This window comes from Trichoplusia ni, chromosome 4 (genome assembly GCF_003590095.1).
Source record: "Trichoplusia ni isolate ovarian cell line Hi5 chromosome 4, tn1, whole genome shotgun sequence".
NCBI lineage: Eukaryota > Metazoa > Arthropoda > Insecta > Lepidoptera > Noctuidae > Trichoplusia > Trichoplusia ni.
The window spans coordinates 2,735,138-2,753,708 of NC_039481.1; the positions used below are offsets into that span (position 1 = coordinate 2,735,138).

Here is an 18,571-nt window from a genome sequence, read left to right on the forward strand (position 1 = left end):
ATTGTTTTACAGCGACTGCGTTCAGACTATTCAATCTATTTCTGAGTGGCCGATTATTTATTCTGTACAAACTTTTATTTTTATAGTCTCACCCTAGTTCGGTGTTCTCGCTAATTGTCGAATCGCATGTTTCAGAACGTGTTTAACCACGTGAAAACGTTTCCGAAAACAAGCTAGTTCTTCTATATAAATTAGGTAACTTTGGAAAAAGTTAGGTTTGATGGAAATTATGATTCAGGTGTTAATGTGATTCAGATTTATATCGAAGTAGTTTTTAGGTACAGGTCAAGATTATTGAAGGGTTTATAATGGACCAACATTAGGTCCCGTGAGATCATTAGGCGACTGCCTAAATATATACCCATCGAACGTACCATTGCCTAACGAAAAAGTGGAAGGTCGAAGAAGTGGTATGGGTTGCGGCTAGCAATATTTTACTGTTGTATGTAGATATGATGTCGAAATTAACAAAACAATATCTAGTGTTTTATTAATTTCGACATCATATCTATAGCGACGGGCAGGTAGTATTCTAGTTAGGTATCTATTGTTGCAAAAACTTTTAACTTTAAACACGTTTACATTATCAAAGTGAAAAAGTAAAATAATGTATCTCTGTACATGTATGTCTGTAGACAGTCGGTATTTGGTGTCTATTTTGGGAACATATTGCCTTACTTTATATCACAAGCAAGCTGCACATAATGTAGCAAGAAATCATTAGGTGCACAAAGTTACGGTCACGCCCAAAACACACCGCAAAGACAAAAACAGTGTCCATTATTACAATTTAATGAAGAGAGAAAGCCATTAGGAACTGGGACTTGATTAAATCGTCGAGCAATTGTCGGATTTGAGGCGGCGCCCTCAGCGGCCCGCAGAGGCCTAATCGCACCGCCACGATTCTGATTACGTGTGATTGTTGTATCAATCATTTTCCCTATCAAATTATTCAGTGGCCGGTAATTGTATCGGCGTCGTCTCTTAATGCCGGGCGAGGAGACGAGACCAGCGGAAACATTCGGCTTCACTTCGTCTCGGTTTGTTACTCGAACGATTGTAATTCATATGCTAGCTGCACATTACCTACTAACGAAATTAGAGAGAAAATTGTCAAAGTTGGTAGTCTTTTTTTGTTGATTGCCGGGTCTATCATCACTTTTTGAGTACGGTTTAATATTGAATAGCCTTGTTACAGGCATTGTAATCTATAGATTATGGACACTAGTTATGGTCAGTTATTTTGTTTATAAAGTAGAGATACCTAATGCTAAATTCTAATACCTAGTATCGTTACTTATTTCGTTTTACAGGAAAATACAGTGCTTTAGGAAGGCTTCCAAATATCATTAAGAGCATTGTGCCATGCGGTGATTTAAGCTTAAAATTGCACAAATATGATGCAGATACTGTACCTATTAGTAGACATCGACTCTTGTAGCTAGTGTAAGTGCTATCGACTCTACAATCTGTGCAACCAAATTAGGCAGGACCGAAGCAATAAGCACACTCCGATACTTTATAAGTACATAGTCGTATTATAAACAGTAGGTAGGTAAGTAAGTACCGAATCCACAAAGTTCCAAAAGCTGTATTTGCCAACAGTAATGTTTAACTCGCCTTAATAATTACGAAAGCCATAAATTGGCTTGTTTGCGTCTAATAAATGTACCCGTATAGTTTGTATGGAGTTGGAGAGCCGAATATACCTAAATCATTGTAGAGCATATTTCCTTTATCGCGTCCGTGCGTGTACGTAGCCAGTCGATTAGTTATGCAAATCTGAGGAATTTACTTCGAGTGCTAAACGGAGCTATTCCATGGAGCTGTGCTTAACGACGTTAAACGTTACCTGACTTTATTAAAACGTATAGTATTTGCAATTACTGTTTACGTAGATAAGTTTTTGTTTTTTTTTCTAATAAATTGGCTTAATCGATTCATTGTAAGGGTGCAGTTTATGACATAGGCTCATGATAAAAGTAGAAAATTGAAACGGTTCAAAATATAGTTAGAGAAAAAAAAATTCTCCTTAAGAGTATCAAGGCTGCAATTAAAGCTGTAAACCATCTGTTTGATATTCTTATACTATTCTCCTTATAATTAAATTGTTATTCACTACCTACTTACGTCTAAAAGTAGAGTCACTATATTACGTAAAATCTTATACCGCGTTAAACACTTGTTAAAGAAATCAATTCATTCCATATAACATTTTTAAGTCATTAAAACTCTCCCCTACATTCTAAAAAGGCATTATAATTTGTAGATAACTATCCTTAATTAGAAACTAGTGCGAGTGACAGTTACATGGGCCTCGACTTAGCAGCAATACGAATTGGTAGAGATATAATTAAACAGTTGTCTAATTTAATTGGCAATAGGCGAGTTCTCACAAGTCAGAAAGTCACCCTCGCTCATTACGTTCGTTCCGAATTTTCCCAACAATTAACATGCGAGGTTGTATGGAGTAATTACAGGTGCGCTGCGGCGCGGTAAACGGCGCGGCTCAATCACGACACGCCACGCCGGAGCTCACTACTCGTACGACTCGTATTAGTCGTATCACACGCATAACTCATTGATTCATTGTGCTGTCTATTAGCACTATTAAACTGCTAACTTGTCTATATGTAGGTATGTGTCTTTCTATAGCAGGTCACCAGGAACTAAAATATTTTCTCAAAGGTAGGTATCTAGCTAATATGTCTATCATCATCATCGAAAATAACACGCTACACAGCTTTCAAATAAATAGCGTCAAATTTAAGGTACTTGTTCCAAAGCTAAATTATCATTAATTTCTCATTTGGCCGCAGTCGATACTAACTTGCTGTAACAGTAGGCTGACATGTAATTACAATTATTATTTTGCTGTTACGATAATTATGTCCCTTCTACTGTAATTGAAAAAGTTTGCCATTGATATGTGTAAGTAGCTGGCCGACGACGTAAAATTACATTTTTTTATTGTTATTTCTTTACTCTTGATTCCTATCAGCGTTATTTAGCGGTTATTACTGTTTGAACTTTTAATATAACGACCGCGTCGTGAGCAAGGATTTCATTTGGAATCAACATAGCGTAATAACTCGAGAGTGTAATTTAAGAACTTACAAAGTACTTACAATGTATTAGATGGTTGTTGTTACACAAGAATTAACCGATACAGTAACTCTGCAATGATCTCTATAAAATAATACCGTAATACGATGAACTTTGGTGTAATACACTACGTACGGAATAGCTGTGATGTAACATACATTACATAATTGAAAAGTTTGTATGCTAGCAATTCAATAGTCAAGTGGAATCAAGTGGTCTTCATCAAACAAAAGTTCGACGGTTAACGAAATAGGCAGCAATAGGTACTCGAAGCTTTTGAGGAGCGATTTAACTTTTTGTAAAGTGCAACACTTTCCCAGCCCCCGCGTAGGGCCCTTCAAAACGCTACTGCGTTTAGACAAATGAACAGCGTTGCACCCTCCGCGGCACACGACTTGCGACATTGACTCATTAGTATGGAAATGACAAGCGTAGTTTTTTGTTTTATGGAAGCGTACTTTACTACCCCATTTGAAAAATTGTTTAACGAATCGCGCTTTAGTTTTGTAGAGTGTTGTCATCTACTTAGATATTGGATTTGTATTGAATGCTTTTAGAGAGGTTTCCATGTTTTAATTTTCTGCTCTTATTGTTAACATTTTTAAAACTGGAAGTACAACTGACAACAGAAAGGTATGATATGATACCTGTAAATATTATTAATGTTAATTCTCAAATTTTATTTCCATAACGATTTTTATTAGATATCGCTTCTAGCTAATTGCAATTAGTAGCATTCACGTCCGCCACAAAATGGCGGAACTCGTAGGACACAATAAATCAATTGGAGTGGGTGGTTGACTTTTCACTCAAATGTGTGGTTAATTGTAACCGAAAATGACTGTTGATCGAGCCACACTTAATTTGAGTGGTGCTTTAGTACGCAGGGGCTGCGTTTCGAAGGGGTGGAAATGTAAGTAATGGCTCGGTTGGGTTTGTGATTATTCCGATACTAATTTCGTAAACCTGCCGGAAATAGAACAGCAATTATACTTATTACTGTTTGTATATCGTGTGTTTTCATTTGAATCAAACACAGATTTCGATATCATTTTTTATGTAGGATTTAATTGAAATATTGCAGCTTTAAATATGTTTAATGTTTATAGTATAAAATTCTGAATAATATAGGTATTTCTGTTATAGAAACTTGTTGAATTTATTCTTCAGGCCAGTAGACTTGAATCATCTTCTTGAGTCGTTCGTCGATGTCTTTGCCCTCTGGCTGTTCCCTGCCCATAATGAAGACAAACTTCTCGTGACAGTCCATCATGCCGAGGTACTGGCTCTCGATGGCCTTCAGACGCATCGGGTAGCGGTTGAAGTCGCTCAAGTCCAGCTTAACTGTTGAACAATTTACAAAAGTTTCAAATGGCTAATGGATTTATGATTTACTTCTGATAAAATGCCCAGCAATCGTTTAGATTGTGTGTAAATACATTTATTAATATTGTAAACTGCAAAAAATTGTAAGAGAAGTGTTTTTTCCATTGTAGACCGGTACCTAAAATACTTGATAGAGCTTCTTATCACGTTACCTGTAGATGGAGGAATCTGCAGAGTCCTGTAGGAGCCATCGCCTTCGAGTTTCTCCAGGTAGTAGTCCCGAGTCTTGTTCGTCTTGTGGTTCGGGCAAGGAATTTGCATCTTCAGCGTAATGCTCTCCCATTTCAAATTCTCTACATATTTGCCGATCAGCTCACTTAAATCCTTGCGTTCCTACAACATATTTTTAAAGAATTAGAGGAATCTACATTCCAACGGCCTGGCAAAAGTTCCTGGTGTGCAATTTACATACAATTATTTATTTCTTTATTAAGTACTTTTTCAAGCATTACCTATATGACTTATTACAGAGTCCCACAGAACTCGTTGCCCAGTTTGTCTTTGGGGATCCTTATGTATGGATATCTAAAAGTAGTAATCTAAAAATAGTAGTACCTAAGTCATAAAGATCCACGTCCCGGATTTAGGCTTAAGACACGAATAAGGTTACTATTAAGCCCTTAAAAGAAAGCTGAAATTGCAACAAGGAATGCGGCATAAAATGACAATGTAAATAGAGTATTAATAAATACTTGGTCATTGACAGGAGTGATTTGAACACAGTGTGCGGCAGCTGAGCCGCCGGCGGGCTCGTTCTTGTAATGTAGCAGGTGCCAGATGCCCACTGCCTGGCTGTCGTTGAAGGAGAGTCCCTGCGTGAACTCCTGGCATGTCGGGTGCTTCTCCGCCTTCTGGCCTTTGTCGTGCGAGTGGTGCGGCGCTGCCGTCGCAGTCGCCAGGACTAGGACTAGAATCAAAAGATTGGTTTTTAGAAGTCAAGGATTTTATTTTACGCCACGGATTTTTTCTATGATTATGATATTCAATGCGGTAATTCTCATTTCCAAGCATGTGCCGATTAGTTCTGTAAAACTACGACCTTGTTAACAAGGACTCTCCGAACTCTTCCTACACATATTTAAACGTGCATAGCAACAATCACTTTTTAAATATCTTGTTTAGATATATAAATAGTTTAATTCTTGGTGAAATAGATTGCTGGAAGGTAATACATAGTTTTGATTGTAAGATTGATTTGAAAATAATACGTGATTCTATTTCATATCGTTTATGTATGGTCACGTCTTGGGATTTATTTAGATCGTTGACTCTGAGATTTGTAATAGAAAAGTATTGTATGTTAATACATGAAATAACTCCCACCAATTTTTGACTTGAGAGAGTAATTTTACGCGTAATACATTATAATACATTTAATCTATCGTTCTTTATATCCGAATTAATAAAAGCAATCGCGTAGGCTTCAGTGAGACGTTATCACCAGATCTATTCCACAAAAAGGTTATTTGGGACCTAATGGAAAAATCCAATTGAAGTCTATTATTTTTGCACACAAAGATACACTTGGATGAGGGCTTTAAAAATCCTCAAGGGTAAGACGGAGAATTAAAAGGACAAAAAGAGAAAATTTTATAAGTAAATACAATAAGATTATTTTAAAAATACCTGTAAATATGAACGTCGACATCTCTCAGAGGTTGCGCGGGCTACTGAGGTAATGAACTGAATGACTTGATTGCGACTAACGACGACGGGATTAACTAATGTCACGCAGCTCGGAACAGGAGGACACGGTGGTTTTTTGTTTGTTTATGTATAGAGAAAGAAACTACACGATGAAAAAATATATACTTGTGATTAACGGCGAGTTATCTTAGACACAGGCCAATTGTAGTTATCATGAACACAAGGCTGGACTGCTTTAGTGGATTATTAAAATTTTATTCAGGTAACTATACCCCAAATATGATCAGCAATTTGGTCCCACCCCTTCCAAACATTGGAAAATGATGTGATGTGTGTGTGAGTAAAATTTTAAAAACATTACAAGAAAAGCATTTCTTCCTTATAGAAGAAAGTATTTCTTATAACTGGTCATCGATGTCGTATGTACTCTAAAATTGTCTTTTAATCTATTATTTCAAAAACATTCATTTTAAAAATTGTCTCGACCTTAAGAACTAGAGAATCCCGAGTTTGTATCGACATTTCTTCTCAAGGAAGAGAAAGGAAATGACGACTAAGAGCTCTAAAAAAAATCCATTTCATTTTTCTTAGATTTGTCATGAACAATTTTATTTAACTTCATCTCAAACTTTCTAGCTGTTTTAAATCATTCCATTTTTTCTTTTACATTATATATCGTCTTTATATCCTTGCAAAAAAGTCACCTCCACAGCACAAAACGGTACATCGTTGTCCCGGCCACCGCTTAGTAAACAGAATAAACAGCAACTTCCTGCCGCCGTCAGACGAGACAATTCGTCGTAATGTGATAATACTAATCGATCCTGTACTTTTAGCAGGAACATGATTTGGAGGTGATTTACTAAAGCCAGTCTTCATTACGTTTTGTCGTTTCGTCTTAAATAACAATCCGGTGCCCTTCGGATTCACAACTGCGTTCTGCTTGTACGAAAACATCTTGGTTGTGATGCTGTTTTATTGTTTTAAGGCGTCGCTGGGTTCTTTCCACTTGTAACCATGTGACAAAAAGCGAGATTTCTAGTAAGTATATTTTTTGACATAGATCATTTTGAACATATTTTTTTTTCCTTTAGATAACTATGACCAAAACGACGTCAGGTAAGTCAAAATAAATTCTAGATAAACCTTTTACGTTTCCATATCCTATTTCAGATCAATGGTGACTAAATTTCAATTTTTGTGTTACAACAGATTTTTTTCGTGTCTGGTCAACTATAGTCTGTTATAGTTATTTTACATGTAGTTGTGGGACACAAGATGTACCCATTTAATGCATCGCATATTACGCAAGGTAAGTGTCGTGTTACCGTTGGACCACAGGGTTTTCGAAACCTCCTGTGTGGTTAAAGACAAAGGGAAACACGTGTCTTTTGTTTTGCGTTTATCCATCAACTGCTTGCGAATTGTAAAATCTCCTACAAACTGAATTCCACTTTAGCACAATTGGTTTAAGGTGTGTTTTCCTGTGTACGAGGTATCGCAAGGGGTTGTGGTTAAGTGCGCACGCGCTTCTTATATCGAACATTTGATTACCATCCTTTGTTGCGTTGCACGAAGTGTGACATCTGTCGTTCCTTTTGATTTTAAGAAACTTCTGTTTTGTTATTGTTTGCTTATGTTTGTAAAAGTAACAACTAAATAGACATCTAGATCTTTTGTAAATGAAACACCGTGTTTTTGAAAAATAAAACTTATAGGTAACTTACAAAGTTTTACCTCATGCAATTTACAAACTACCTTATTAATTTATTTTCATTTTTTGGTGTCCATAAACTCTTTGCTGTCATTTTTTTTTTCAATTATAATGTTCCTTTTATACATAGAATGTAATAGATTCTACATAAATTTAATGATATAATCAAATATTTCTTCACGAAGTTGTCGATTACTAATATCGACGCTACCAAATCAATTTACACCAAATTATTTCAAGGAAGACAAATTACAAAAAGTTTTCATCGACTAATTTAATCCTTCCTTTAGGAAATAGAGCCTAAACAGTTATCGAGCAACATTCAGTTAGAACGCAAGCATAACCAATTACATGAACATTTCGTTGCTGCATTGCCAATTTATATTGGACATGGACAATTAATCATCGGTCAGACGTCGAGTTCGCTCATTAAATCTATTATTAGGTGCTACACTCACTTACCTACATACATTCGCGTGTCTAATTTATAAAATGTGCCTAATCTGTGTCATCAATCAAACAATTTTAACGCATACTCGTGTGTTTATATGTAATGGACTTTCTAAAAGTAACTGAAATTTTGGATTACTCGGTGCAATAATTTTTGTTGAAGTGATGGTAAGAAAAGCTTTAAGATTTTAACTCAGGTATTTACTTAATGCAATTACAATTTCTATATTCATTGATCCACCTGTCTCGACAAGGTTCATCAGGATAACAAAAGTTGAGCTGCTACAGGCACTTTCAAATAGTGCAGCTCTTAAAAAAAAAACAATTCTATACAGAAAAAAATCGCGAGAAAATTCATACTGGACCTTAATATTTTATATCGAATATAAAAAGCAGTATTAAATGTTAGTGTATTACTCGTCGGTGTTCAGTTAGGTGTGTCAGGCGCGCGTTGCTGGCTAGTTTATGTGGCCGGCTTATCTCGGTGAGATTAGATCTCGGCTGCACCACGACATCACGCCCACCGCTGGCCCACCGCGGGCCCACCGCAAGGATCTGCACAATACGGACAAATGAATATAGTTGTAGATTTGAGGAAAGCCTGCCCGATAATGTTGTTGATATAAACAGAAATGGCGGCTCAGAGCGCGCTATATTCAGAAAGCGCGCTATTGTAGAGTCGTTCAATTTCTATCAGTCTTAATTCACATAAAGTTAGGGATTAATAATTTATAAAAGGTTTATATTAATCTAAAAAAATAGTATTTACAATAAATACTTATTGGTATCGAGATAAGTTTATTCCAATATTCACTGTTTTGATCGCTTGCACCGTTCTTGGTATGCCACTTTTTTTTTCAGGAAATTTGTATTGCTATTCAACTTAATCCGAGAATAATGGCGTTCAGCAAGAACTAAAAAACTGAAAATATCATCAATTAATCCAGTTTACAGAGCATTTTACATTCATTAAAGATAATTACTTTTCTTTACAATAATATCGATTATCTCGTCACAAAAGTAATTATAAAAGTGACATTAAAAAATAAAAAATAAATACTCATTTGTGTATTCTTTTTGTGCTGTCTTGTTGTTTTAATTATTTTCACGGCTTGTGGGCAACAATAAACGCTGCCGATATAATCAAATAATTACTTGTTAATTTTTCTTATATGGCGAAAGAAGCCCTAATGCCAATTAGCTACAAATAGGAAAAGGTTTTCTTTAACATCGATATATATCTTTATGAAGTTAACGTGCCGTGCAGTTATGTATCAAATTAAATGTTTCCATTATTTATAGATTCCCATGAGATAGGCACGGTGTAAAAATTATCACGAGAAGTTTAACACAAGGTTTTTATGGGCTGACTGTTAATTCTGTTTTAATAGAACAATTTTTATTTATAAAAATATTTTCTGAACAAAATACAATGAGTACTTACATAAGCATATTATAACAATAGGCGGATATAGAAAAGTAGAGTCGCAATCGTTGTAACTATATTCAATCGTCGCATTAAAGTTATATTAGTTTATTCCTTATAGCGCAGCTATACTGGAAAATACTAAAAGATCATCAACTAAACCTTCAGAGCGTCGCTCAAAAAATTTAAGTTTGAGCATCAATTCTAAGCAGGTGAGAATCTAATCGTAGGCGGCGGCACCTGCATTAGCGAAATCATTTGTCTTCGGTTTCCATTATAACTGTTATAATTGACGCTGGCTTAAACCGCAGACCTTTTGTTCTCGCCAGATCCGCGGACATCCCGGCGTGGTTTTAATTACTGCCGGCCAAATGCGTTAATGTAATCAAAGCTCAATACATCATACGCGCGCTATCGCCCCGCCTCGGTTTGATTAATAATTCTAATGAGCGGCGGTGCCAAACGAGTTAATTAAGCGTTCGTTTTTTACAGGCCGGTGCCACCGCGGCTGGTAAACGGGCGCATCAATCACCGCTTTGTGTCCGCCGCCGAACTTCTTAATGATTGAAATGATGCCAGACGAAGCCAGCGGTGCCCTCTGACCGCGAGCCGCCGCCCGCGCCCGCCAGCGCGCTCCTCTCGGAGGCCTAAGTTGCCATTACAACCGTTCAGGGTGGAAGCCAATACATATTAAGAACGAAATCTGTTATGAAAATCCTCTCCCGAGCAGTAATTAGTTTTGGGTCATTGGTTGCTGTAGATTTTAAATTGCTTGCAATTACCAATTTCATGACATGCCAAACAGGCAATTGAAAATTAATTTTATAGCAAATGTTTAATATTGGAAGTAGTAAGCAATATTCCCATGGCAATCTGCAATCTGGTCTAGACACTTATCTAAAAAGAAGTAGGCGGGACCTTCACAAAAAATACAGCAATCAGGACAATCAGTGTTAATATTAGAATATAAAAAGCATAACCAAAAGAATTCCGACAAAAAACACCCGCTAAGATACTCTAATGTAATATCTAGACCGGTAGCTATAAGATTGGTACATATATTATAGCCCGCGGCGTTACCTGGCTACTGGTTAACGTTCATCCATAACGACATTCTAAGTTTTACATAAAATACCATTTAATGGTACTCTAACCAATCCGATCAAGGTTTTTATAAATAAGTATAATTAGATAAGTAAGCACATAAAACTGCGTAATGAGTTTACATGAAGATTATTTTTCCTTCTAAAAGCACTTGTCGCTCTGCCTTCCAAAAATATTTTTCACCTTTTATAAAACAACAAATCAAAACCTTCGCTCGGGGATGATCTACGAGACAAATGGCACACATTAATATGAATCAAAACAGTTTATTCTGTAAAACTAGTGGGACCGGTGTTCGTCAAACATTATCAATCATTTTCGCTTCGGCCGCGGGCAGAATAGCTTTAATTTGATAAAATGCAATTAGCTACCAAGAAGGAATCTAATCTCAAGAGGCGGCTCCAATTTGGCCGCCATGTTTTGGGTGCGTTCCACATTGACGCCTCAAATAATACAATGAATTATAAAAGTTGACTATACCAAATGTTCATTTGAAACAGAGCCTTTGTTTATATAAAGATCGACATCTAAATGAATGGAGTCTAAATTGTTTCTAACTTTAATTATTCTTGTAATGAGTTCTGTTTGCAGATTGCTAGAGTCTGCAGCACATTCACAACATCGAGAAGTGTAACTGAATAAATTAATTTTCTTACAGAATTAAACGCTTGTTTTCTACGATTGAATGGTCCTTCAATTTAGTGGCGAGTCATTCCAGTGGCAGTATCACGTGGAACGCGCGCCGCGGGGTTTAATGTCTAATTCACCGCGCTACCAACAGGTGGCGGCTGCGCGGCTTTTCAAATCTGACAGACGCCATTGCCTTTACGTCAGAAAGCCGCGAATAAAATTAATGATGTTCGCGCCTTAATGACGTTTCACGACGCCGCTCCATTGTGTCCGTAATACAACAATTATTGAGATCATTTATTAAGTTTATTGATCTTTTAACTTAATCTTTTATTTCGTAATTTAGCTTGGTGCGAGAGCGCGAACTCTGAAAAAAAAAATCTCATATGCTGAGGTATTTTTTGGACTATTTTTGTCATTATACGGCGTGATGTGAGCGGGTCTTTGAATATAGAGGCAATTACTGCCCCGCATGTGGTTTGATTATGTACGACGGTTCCATTCCATCTAGCGATGAGGCTATAAAACGCCGGTAAAAACGTTACTAAAACCTTTGGCAGCCGCAGTTTTTGAGCTTCCGTTGCTAAATTGATGCTGATATTAAGAGGCATTGTTAGATTTTCTGTGCATTATAGAGTAACTGTCTGGTTTTTATGTGCTCTAAAGTAGATTAAGTTTATGTACGAGTGGTTATTTGTGTAGCTTGCGGTCGGGTGTTGTATGGGTGAACGTTGGCAGTTTGTGAAGTTGCGGGCGGGGAGACGCGGCTAATTAGCAGTTAGTTGACAGTTAGGTTCCTTTGACGCCGGGAAATGCTGAAGCTTTGCAATCTTAGTGCTATTAAACAGACCGATCTTGGGTAGCATTTTAATGATTACACAGTTTCTGTATCGAAATTAACATTATTTTGAGTCAGAAAAATGTTTTAAGGCATTTTAATAATTATGTTTTACTTATATTGGTTACTATAGATATCTTTTTTTGTGAATATTATACGAATAGAAAATTCGTATAATATTCCGATCGTATTGTTTAACCTTAAATTAATACCCCAACGGTCAAATAGGTATCTCATCCCCATCTGTTATCCAAGATCTCTGAGTATTGGTATTTTTTATCCGAAAATCGAGTTTCGTATGTATTGATTAATCTTAAGCCGAAAACTAATCACTGACCTGATATGAAACTAATAAAATGTTAATCTTACTTGATAATAAACCCAATAATAAAACAGACAAATAAAAAAAAAACAATTTTATTTTAGTTACATGACATGTCTCTTATAAAATTCAGAAAAATATAAATTTGGCTATGAAACACACACTTTTTTCAGCCAAGTTACACAAGCATTGATCGGGAAAAGGTTGCCGTCGGTGAATCTTTATTTAAAGTCAAAAGTTACAGTATTATACGTTATAGTTGAAAAATAACTGTCTAGACCATAAGGAAGTCCGAGCATCATTTCGTCTTTTTTTTCCCCGTCTTCTTTGATGTTTAACCGTTATGACACTTCAGCTGTATTGAAAAAGAATTGCAATGGTAATATAATGACGATGCAAACATCAAAGAGCAAAATACTATTTGGATTATATTATTCCTTTCATGTTGTGATAAAATTAACTTTTGAACAGCGCTTTGTAGTGAGCCTGATAGCCGGCTATTACCTAAGCAGATATAAATCCTAAAAATATTTTAAGGTTATACATTACACTGCTGTCGGTTCCTTAAGATGTAAAAACCGGTCAAATGCCAGACAGAGTTGAGGTATTCAGGGTTTCATACAAATAGCAAAACAATACGGTTGGGTGATAAATACATTTTTGGGGCATTACCAAGCTATCAAGGTTGCTGAGATACAGCCTGGTGTTGTTACTTCACAATAAGATTTTCCAGTAACTTAAGAAAGACACAATAATCTTGGTCGTGAAATACACTGGAAAAACGATTAAAACCTCTTTCAGCGGGCTATGATTAGTTTGTAATACCCTATAACTGTAGTTCGCGCAGTCGCTTGTTACCAGCGCTGTTGGCAACGAGGGTAAGGAAAACACGTAGCGCAAAATGATATCTAATAAGCCAGTGTTAAGATTATATCGACGATAGCCTCCCTCGACAAGGCCCGATTTCCCAATAACATTCCGTCTCAAGCACAACTTACTATAATTTCAAAGAGCCTTCATATACATAGGTACGTAACTTTGTAGATAAACCCATCGGTAATTCGTTGTCTTCGGTCCACGATCGTCGGAAACCAGCGCAATTAGATGCAATCGTGTCGGAATTATTGTAATAACCAAAAAGAATCGATGTTCTAACGATGGGCGATCGCTGCGCGGCCATTGGCGCGGCGCTCACCAATGCGCGCGCGCACGATTGCGCGTTGTTAGCCGATCTACACGAGATAAGCTAATTATAGCACAACAGCGGACGTTGATTGTTATTCTACTTTCCTCCTTTATTTTTCAGATGTTAAGCTTTCGAAGTATATCTTAATCGTTGAACGCATACATAACATTCGAAGCGATTATTAAAATATCGATCGGGAAACGAAACACGTTATTATTGTACGAATCGTCTAATCATTAACTATTGAATGGACCACCAACGGTAACCATTACGGAAATTAAAACGGGGCCTACATTGTATAAATGTTTTTACATATCAACAGATATGAATACCAGTGCTTTGGTACAATCAATTGAATTAGATGATATTTGTGAGCAAAATATGTACAAATATGTGAGTAAAGGTTTTGACGTTAAAATATACTTAAGCATGTTTCAATGTATCAAAATAATTCTTGTAAAGTAAATAGTTTACGTGCCAGAAATATTTGAATGTATTTATCTACCTATTATAATTTAATGAATACGTTTTTGTGTTAGGTACACGTATTTCCCCGTTCATGTAGTTTAATCAGTAACAAAACACCAAGATTCGTTACTACCTAACTATAAGCTAACAAAACTAATTTTATAACTATTTTTATATTAAGCGTAGATATTTGGTAGGTACGGAAAATTATAAAAAAATTAAACATTCTATTTTATATACATTTTGTTGTTATTTATTGTATATTAAGGAAGGTTTACCAAAAGCTTAAAAACTTCAAACAGATAAACGCGACGATCGCTCGGAGTCGATGTAGAAACAACTGGTTTTTATTGTGGGCTATTAAGTTTACAATTTTGTGATATCAAGGTGACATTTGCACGTATTAATTCATCGCACTAGAATATCTGTATTTAACCTAGGGTTACCAAAAGACTCTTTAGATTTTTCTCGCATTTTTTGATAGATTCTCTTATTATTTATGTCTTCTCTAATAAAAGGTTGTTTGGAATAAAAGGTCAGGTTTATTGTTACGTTGTTAGTAAGTCTGTCGAAATTATTCCACAATAACTTAATAAAAAACTGTCATACAAACGTACACAGAATGCTTGGCAAGAAGGGTGCAGATAGTTATAATAATGTCTACCACAAGTTGACATCCTTTACAATATTAGGAATGTAATATTTGAGACTAGAATTTTGCTAGCAAGATTTTGAAGTCGAATAGCAGAAAATGGCAAAAAGAAAACCTTTTTTCATGTTAAAAATTATTTTGTAGGTCACACTGTTTTGCTGAACTGGCAACCATAGCACAGGCTAGCATTATCCCAGGATCGTAGGCACAGCGGTCACGTAGCCGCGATTGGGCCGGCTCTCTTCATTGCGGGTACGTGCGCGTGCGCCGCCGCGCCCGCACCTCGCCCGCGCCGCGCCTGCGCACTGCACGCCGCGCCGTCATTATGTGCATCGTACATAATCGCTATGTGCTCGTGTCAATAGTTGTTTAAAGCGAAGACCTGGGTCTTGCCTTGGTGATGCTTAAATTTAAATTGAAATACCTTATGCTTCTGAAGTCGAAATTTGAACAATTTTCTTCTTTCTCTGTATGTACATATGTATGTATGTGCTTTTGAGCAACAGAAAGTCTAAGCATCTCCACATTCTTGAGTTGTGTCTCATAAAATTTTCTGTTAATCGGTTTGAGATTTGGGCCTTGCTAGTATTATTGTTTTATCAATTATAACGCTTTATAACAGCCTGTTTCCTCAGCTTTTCATAGACATTTTAATGAGTCAGTATGAATTTGTTTATTCTGTGTCGTACAGCTTTAAGTTTGTTGTGTGTATTATGGCCCTCGAATACTGAAAACCATCTTAATAGGGTATGTGACAACATTGATTAATATAAATCTGTTTAGTCCGTATTTTCTCACAACATTAAAAAGTAAGGTAACACGAGATTTAAAATCACATGATGCCCTTCATTTTCTTTTGTGATAATACAATAAAAAATACGTATCAAATATTTTTTGTACATCCGTCGGACGGACTAAGCAGTTTTTTTTGCCAAATGCATTTTTAAGTCACATTGAAATTATAAGGCTTAAGGGTGTCTCTGAAATTCTGTCCTTACAGACTTAAACTACCACCTCGAAGTAGTAAGTACTCGCACCTTAAAAGTTAAACTACAATATTTTATGCCAGTATGAAAGTATAATGTCACCGTTCAATTAAAGCTAACTGCCACCAAATGGCAGAACATCGTCGGTGTTGTGACAGCAGCGACTCCACTCGACCGCATGTCATTTTATTGCTCCCCCATAACACATAATTGTCTGTGGTTTCACCCACCCTTAAATGCTTAAGCGAAACGTGCGCACTTCGGCACTACGCATCGCAAATAATTCCACAAACAAGCCCTAATCATACCTATACATAATTTGTATAATTATTTGTCATTCGTAAGTAAATTGCTTTGAATTTTTTTAATGTCATCTTCCGTTGCTCCGGGCCCTTAATGGTAAGAGTCACGCCCGTCTTATTGTCCATGCAAGTTGGCAAATTTGTTTGGTTTCCTACTGAAAGTTAAATTTTTGTAAAAAAAAGTATACTTTTTTGTGTTTTAAAATATTCTTCTGAAATTTCTTCATGACAAGATTATCTAAAAAGTAGAGTCATGTATTTCTTAAAAAAGGCTAAATAATATCTTAGTACGTGTTACGTTATTTATAAATTGAGAAGCATAAATTATAATTTAATAGTTTCTTACGGGGACTAAGGAGGCTTTCGTGGATAAAAAGTGTGGCGACTGGCGAGCTCGGCGTAGCGGCCGCGGCGGCGTGCGGCGCGTGGGCGGCGACATGTACAACACATTTGTTCCGATGACGACCGCCGCGATTTTATTATAATTCATTTAACGTGTTTTAAACATACTATATTAGGCGATCGCATTCCACACTCATTGGTACGATAACACTATGAGCAGATCGTCGACATCTCGATTCATAAAGATAGTGAAAATGCCTCGTTTAATATAAAAAGCTTATCTAAACTATGAACCAAGATTTCAAGTTTCAAACACGATACAGTTACTATTTATTACGCGAAGTAATACAAAAATAAATTGTAAAATATCGATCAGTACTCGTAATTCATTGAACTCTTGCTGTTAACATCTAATCATATAGCTATTAGGACCCAAATGAATACATTGCTGGCAAACGAAGTGGACTTGAGACAAACGTTGATAAAAAATATTGTTGTCTTCGACCTGCTCACCCACGGGAAATAATTGGCGTATGAAAAAATACAGGAAGTCATTAGTGGCAAAGCGAGCGGCATCTATTTCACGAGAATGGCCGTTTCAAGAGCCAACTGTGTGTCACACCGGACTGTAATACGAATACAATTTATATTATTTGAATAAAAAAAGTGATTTGAGTACTTAAATATTTAACCTACCTAAATAATATCTAGTCTATGTTTTCACTATGAACTTTGCTGACATTGTCTCAAACTTTCTGAACTCGTGGGAATTTGTTATTGAGTCTCCATTTGTGAACAATGTTATCATTATTATATGACTAATGATAAAAACTAATTTCAATTTGAGAACTAACACTTTCAAACATTTACCATAAAGTAAGTATAAATTTTTCAACTGAGAGTTAATAGAGAACTCTAATAGGCCCTTAATATTCGGTATCGTTTAAAACCCGCTACGGTGTGATAGAAGACAAATGACATTCGTCACTAATAAGCCTTGTGTCCTCGCAATTTGACATTTCAGACATTTTAATTCACTTTTAATTTGACTTATGAATAGGTCTTTTACGCGGTTTGTACATCATTTTATATTCATTAATATGATACTAATGTGTCTCGTTATATGTGGCCAGCCAGTGGGACGGGCCGCAGCCGTTAGTGATCTGTGTCACCTATTGTTGACGGTTCCTACGGTCATTTTCGGTACACCGAATCTTTTTGTTACCAGTTGTTATAGTCGCTGTACAGAAAACGGTTACAAGAGTAATTTGTAGCAATAAACGGTATTTAGAGCGTATCTAATTTCGTATTTTAAACATTATCTTTATCAATTTCTCGAATCGTAGATGCAGTAATTCATGTCTTTTGGAACTATTTTTTTGAGAATTTGACGTTAATTTATCTTATTATGGGCAATTATTTATGCAAAGATAATAGCTCACAGCAATAATTTTTAATTACACATCGTTAATTCATGTAACAAATTCAGAATTTAATGTGTTTGTAAGCTTAGTTTAAATATGATAATGTTTATTACACTATATGACTTCCTTTTAGACAGATATAAGTGCTTGGTTTTATTTTATAATTTTAAGTAACAATGCACGTTATTATATTAATTGTCCATAATTACAAAGGAAATACATTTTAGATAATTTAGTGCCTAGAACTGGTCCGAACTTTTACCAATTTAGATAGAAAATGTTGTGGTGATAGTTTTATTGTCTGTTTATACAACAAATGTGGTATTGCTCTGGGGAGAGCCAGCACTGCGTCATAAAGCGAGTATTCAGAACCGACACCCATAAAAGCTTTATGATTAGTCAAACCGCTGGCGAGGACGATTCATTATGGGCCATTATGCGTCGTGTTTATCGACTTACTCTATACAAGCCAATAAAATAACGAACGACCGAGATAAGAGGTGGACAGTCCTCTAATCTCCGGAACAAGGGACACTAATTCGATTGTGGTTTTGGTTGAGCCTTTTTTGGGGTTTACGGCACAAATTGA

The 18,571-nt window shown here is 36.1% G+C and overlaps 1 protein-coding gene across 1 annotated transcript; it reads right to left on the reverse strand.

Moving 5' to 3' along the window:
• Positions 1-4,183: 4,183 nt before the first annotated feature.
• On the reverse strand, positions 4,184-6,256 carry LOC113492528. The gene is made up of 4 exons (XM_026870012.1): positions 6,118-6,256; positions 5,184-5,398; positions 4,644-4,824; positions 4,184-4,449 (listed from the first exon to the last, which is right to left on the reverse strand). The coding sequence occupies exons 1-4, from the start codon at positions 6,137-6,139 to the stop codon at positions 4,265-4,267; spliced, it is 603 nt and encodes a 200-aa protein (XP_026725813.1). The 5' UTR covers positions 6,140-6,256; the 3' UTR covers positions 4,184-4,264.
• Between the last annotated feature and the right edge of the window lie 12,315 nt (positions 6,257-18,571).

What these genes read in the sequence shown, in the direction of transcription:
- LOC113492528 (XM_026870012.1), bottom strand. Translation starts at nt 6,139, where the DNA reads ATGTCGACGTTCATATTTACAG. An exon ending in TCACTCCTGTCAATGACCAA is followed by an intron (nt 4,825 to 5,183) that starts GTATTTATTAAT and finishes AATATGTTGTAG; the next exon opens with GAACGCAAGGATTTAAGTGA. An exon ending in GCAGATTCCTCCATCTACAG is followed by an intron (nt 4,450 to 4,643) that starts GTAACGTGATAA and finishes ATTGTTCAACAG; the next exon opens with TTAAGCTGGACTTGAGCGAC.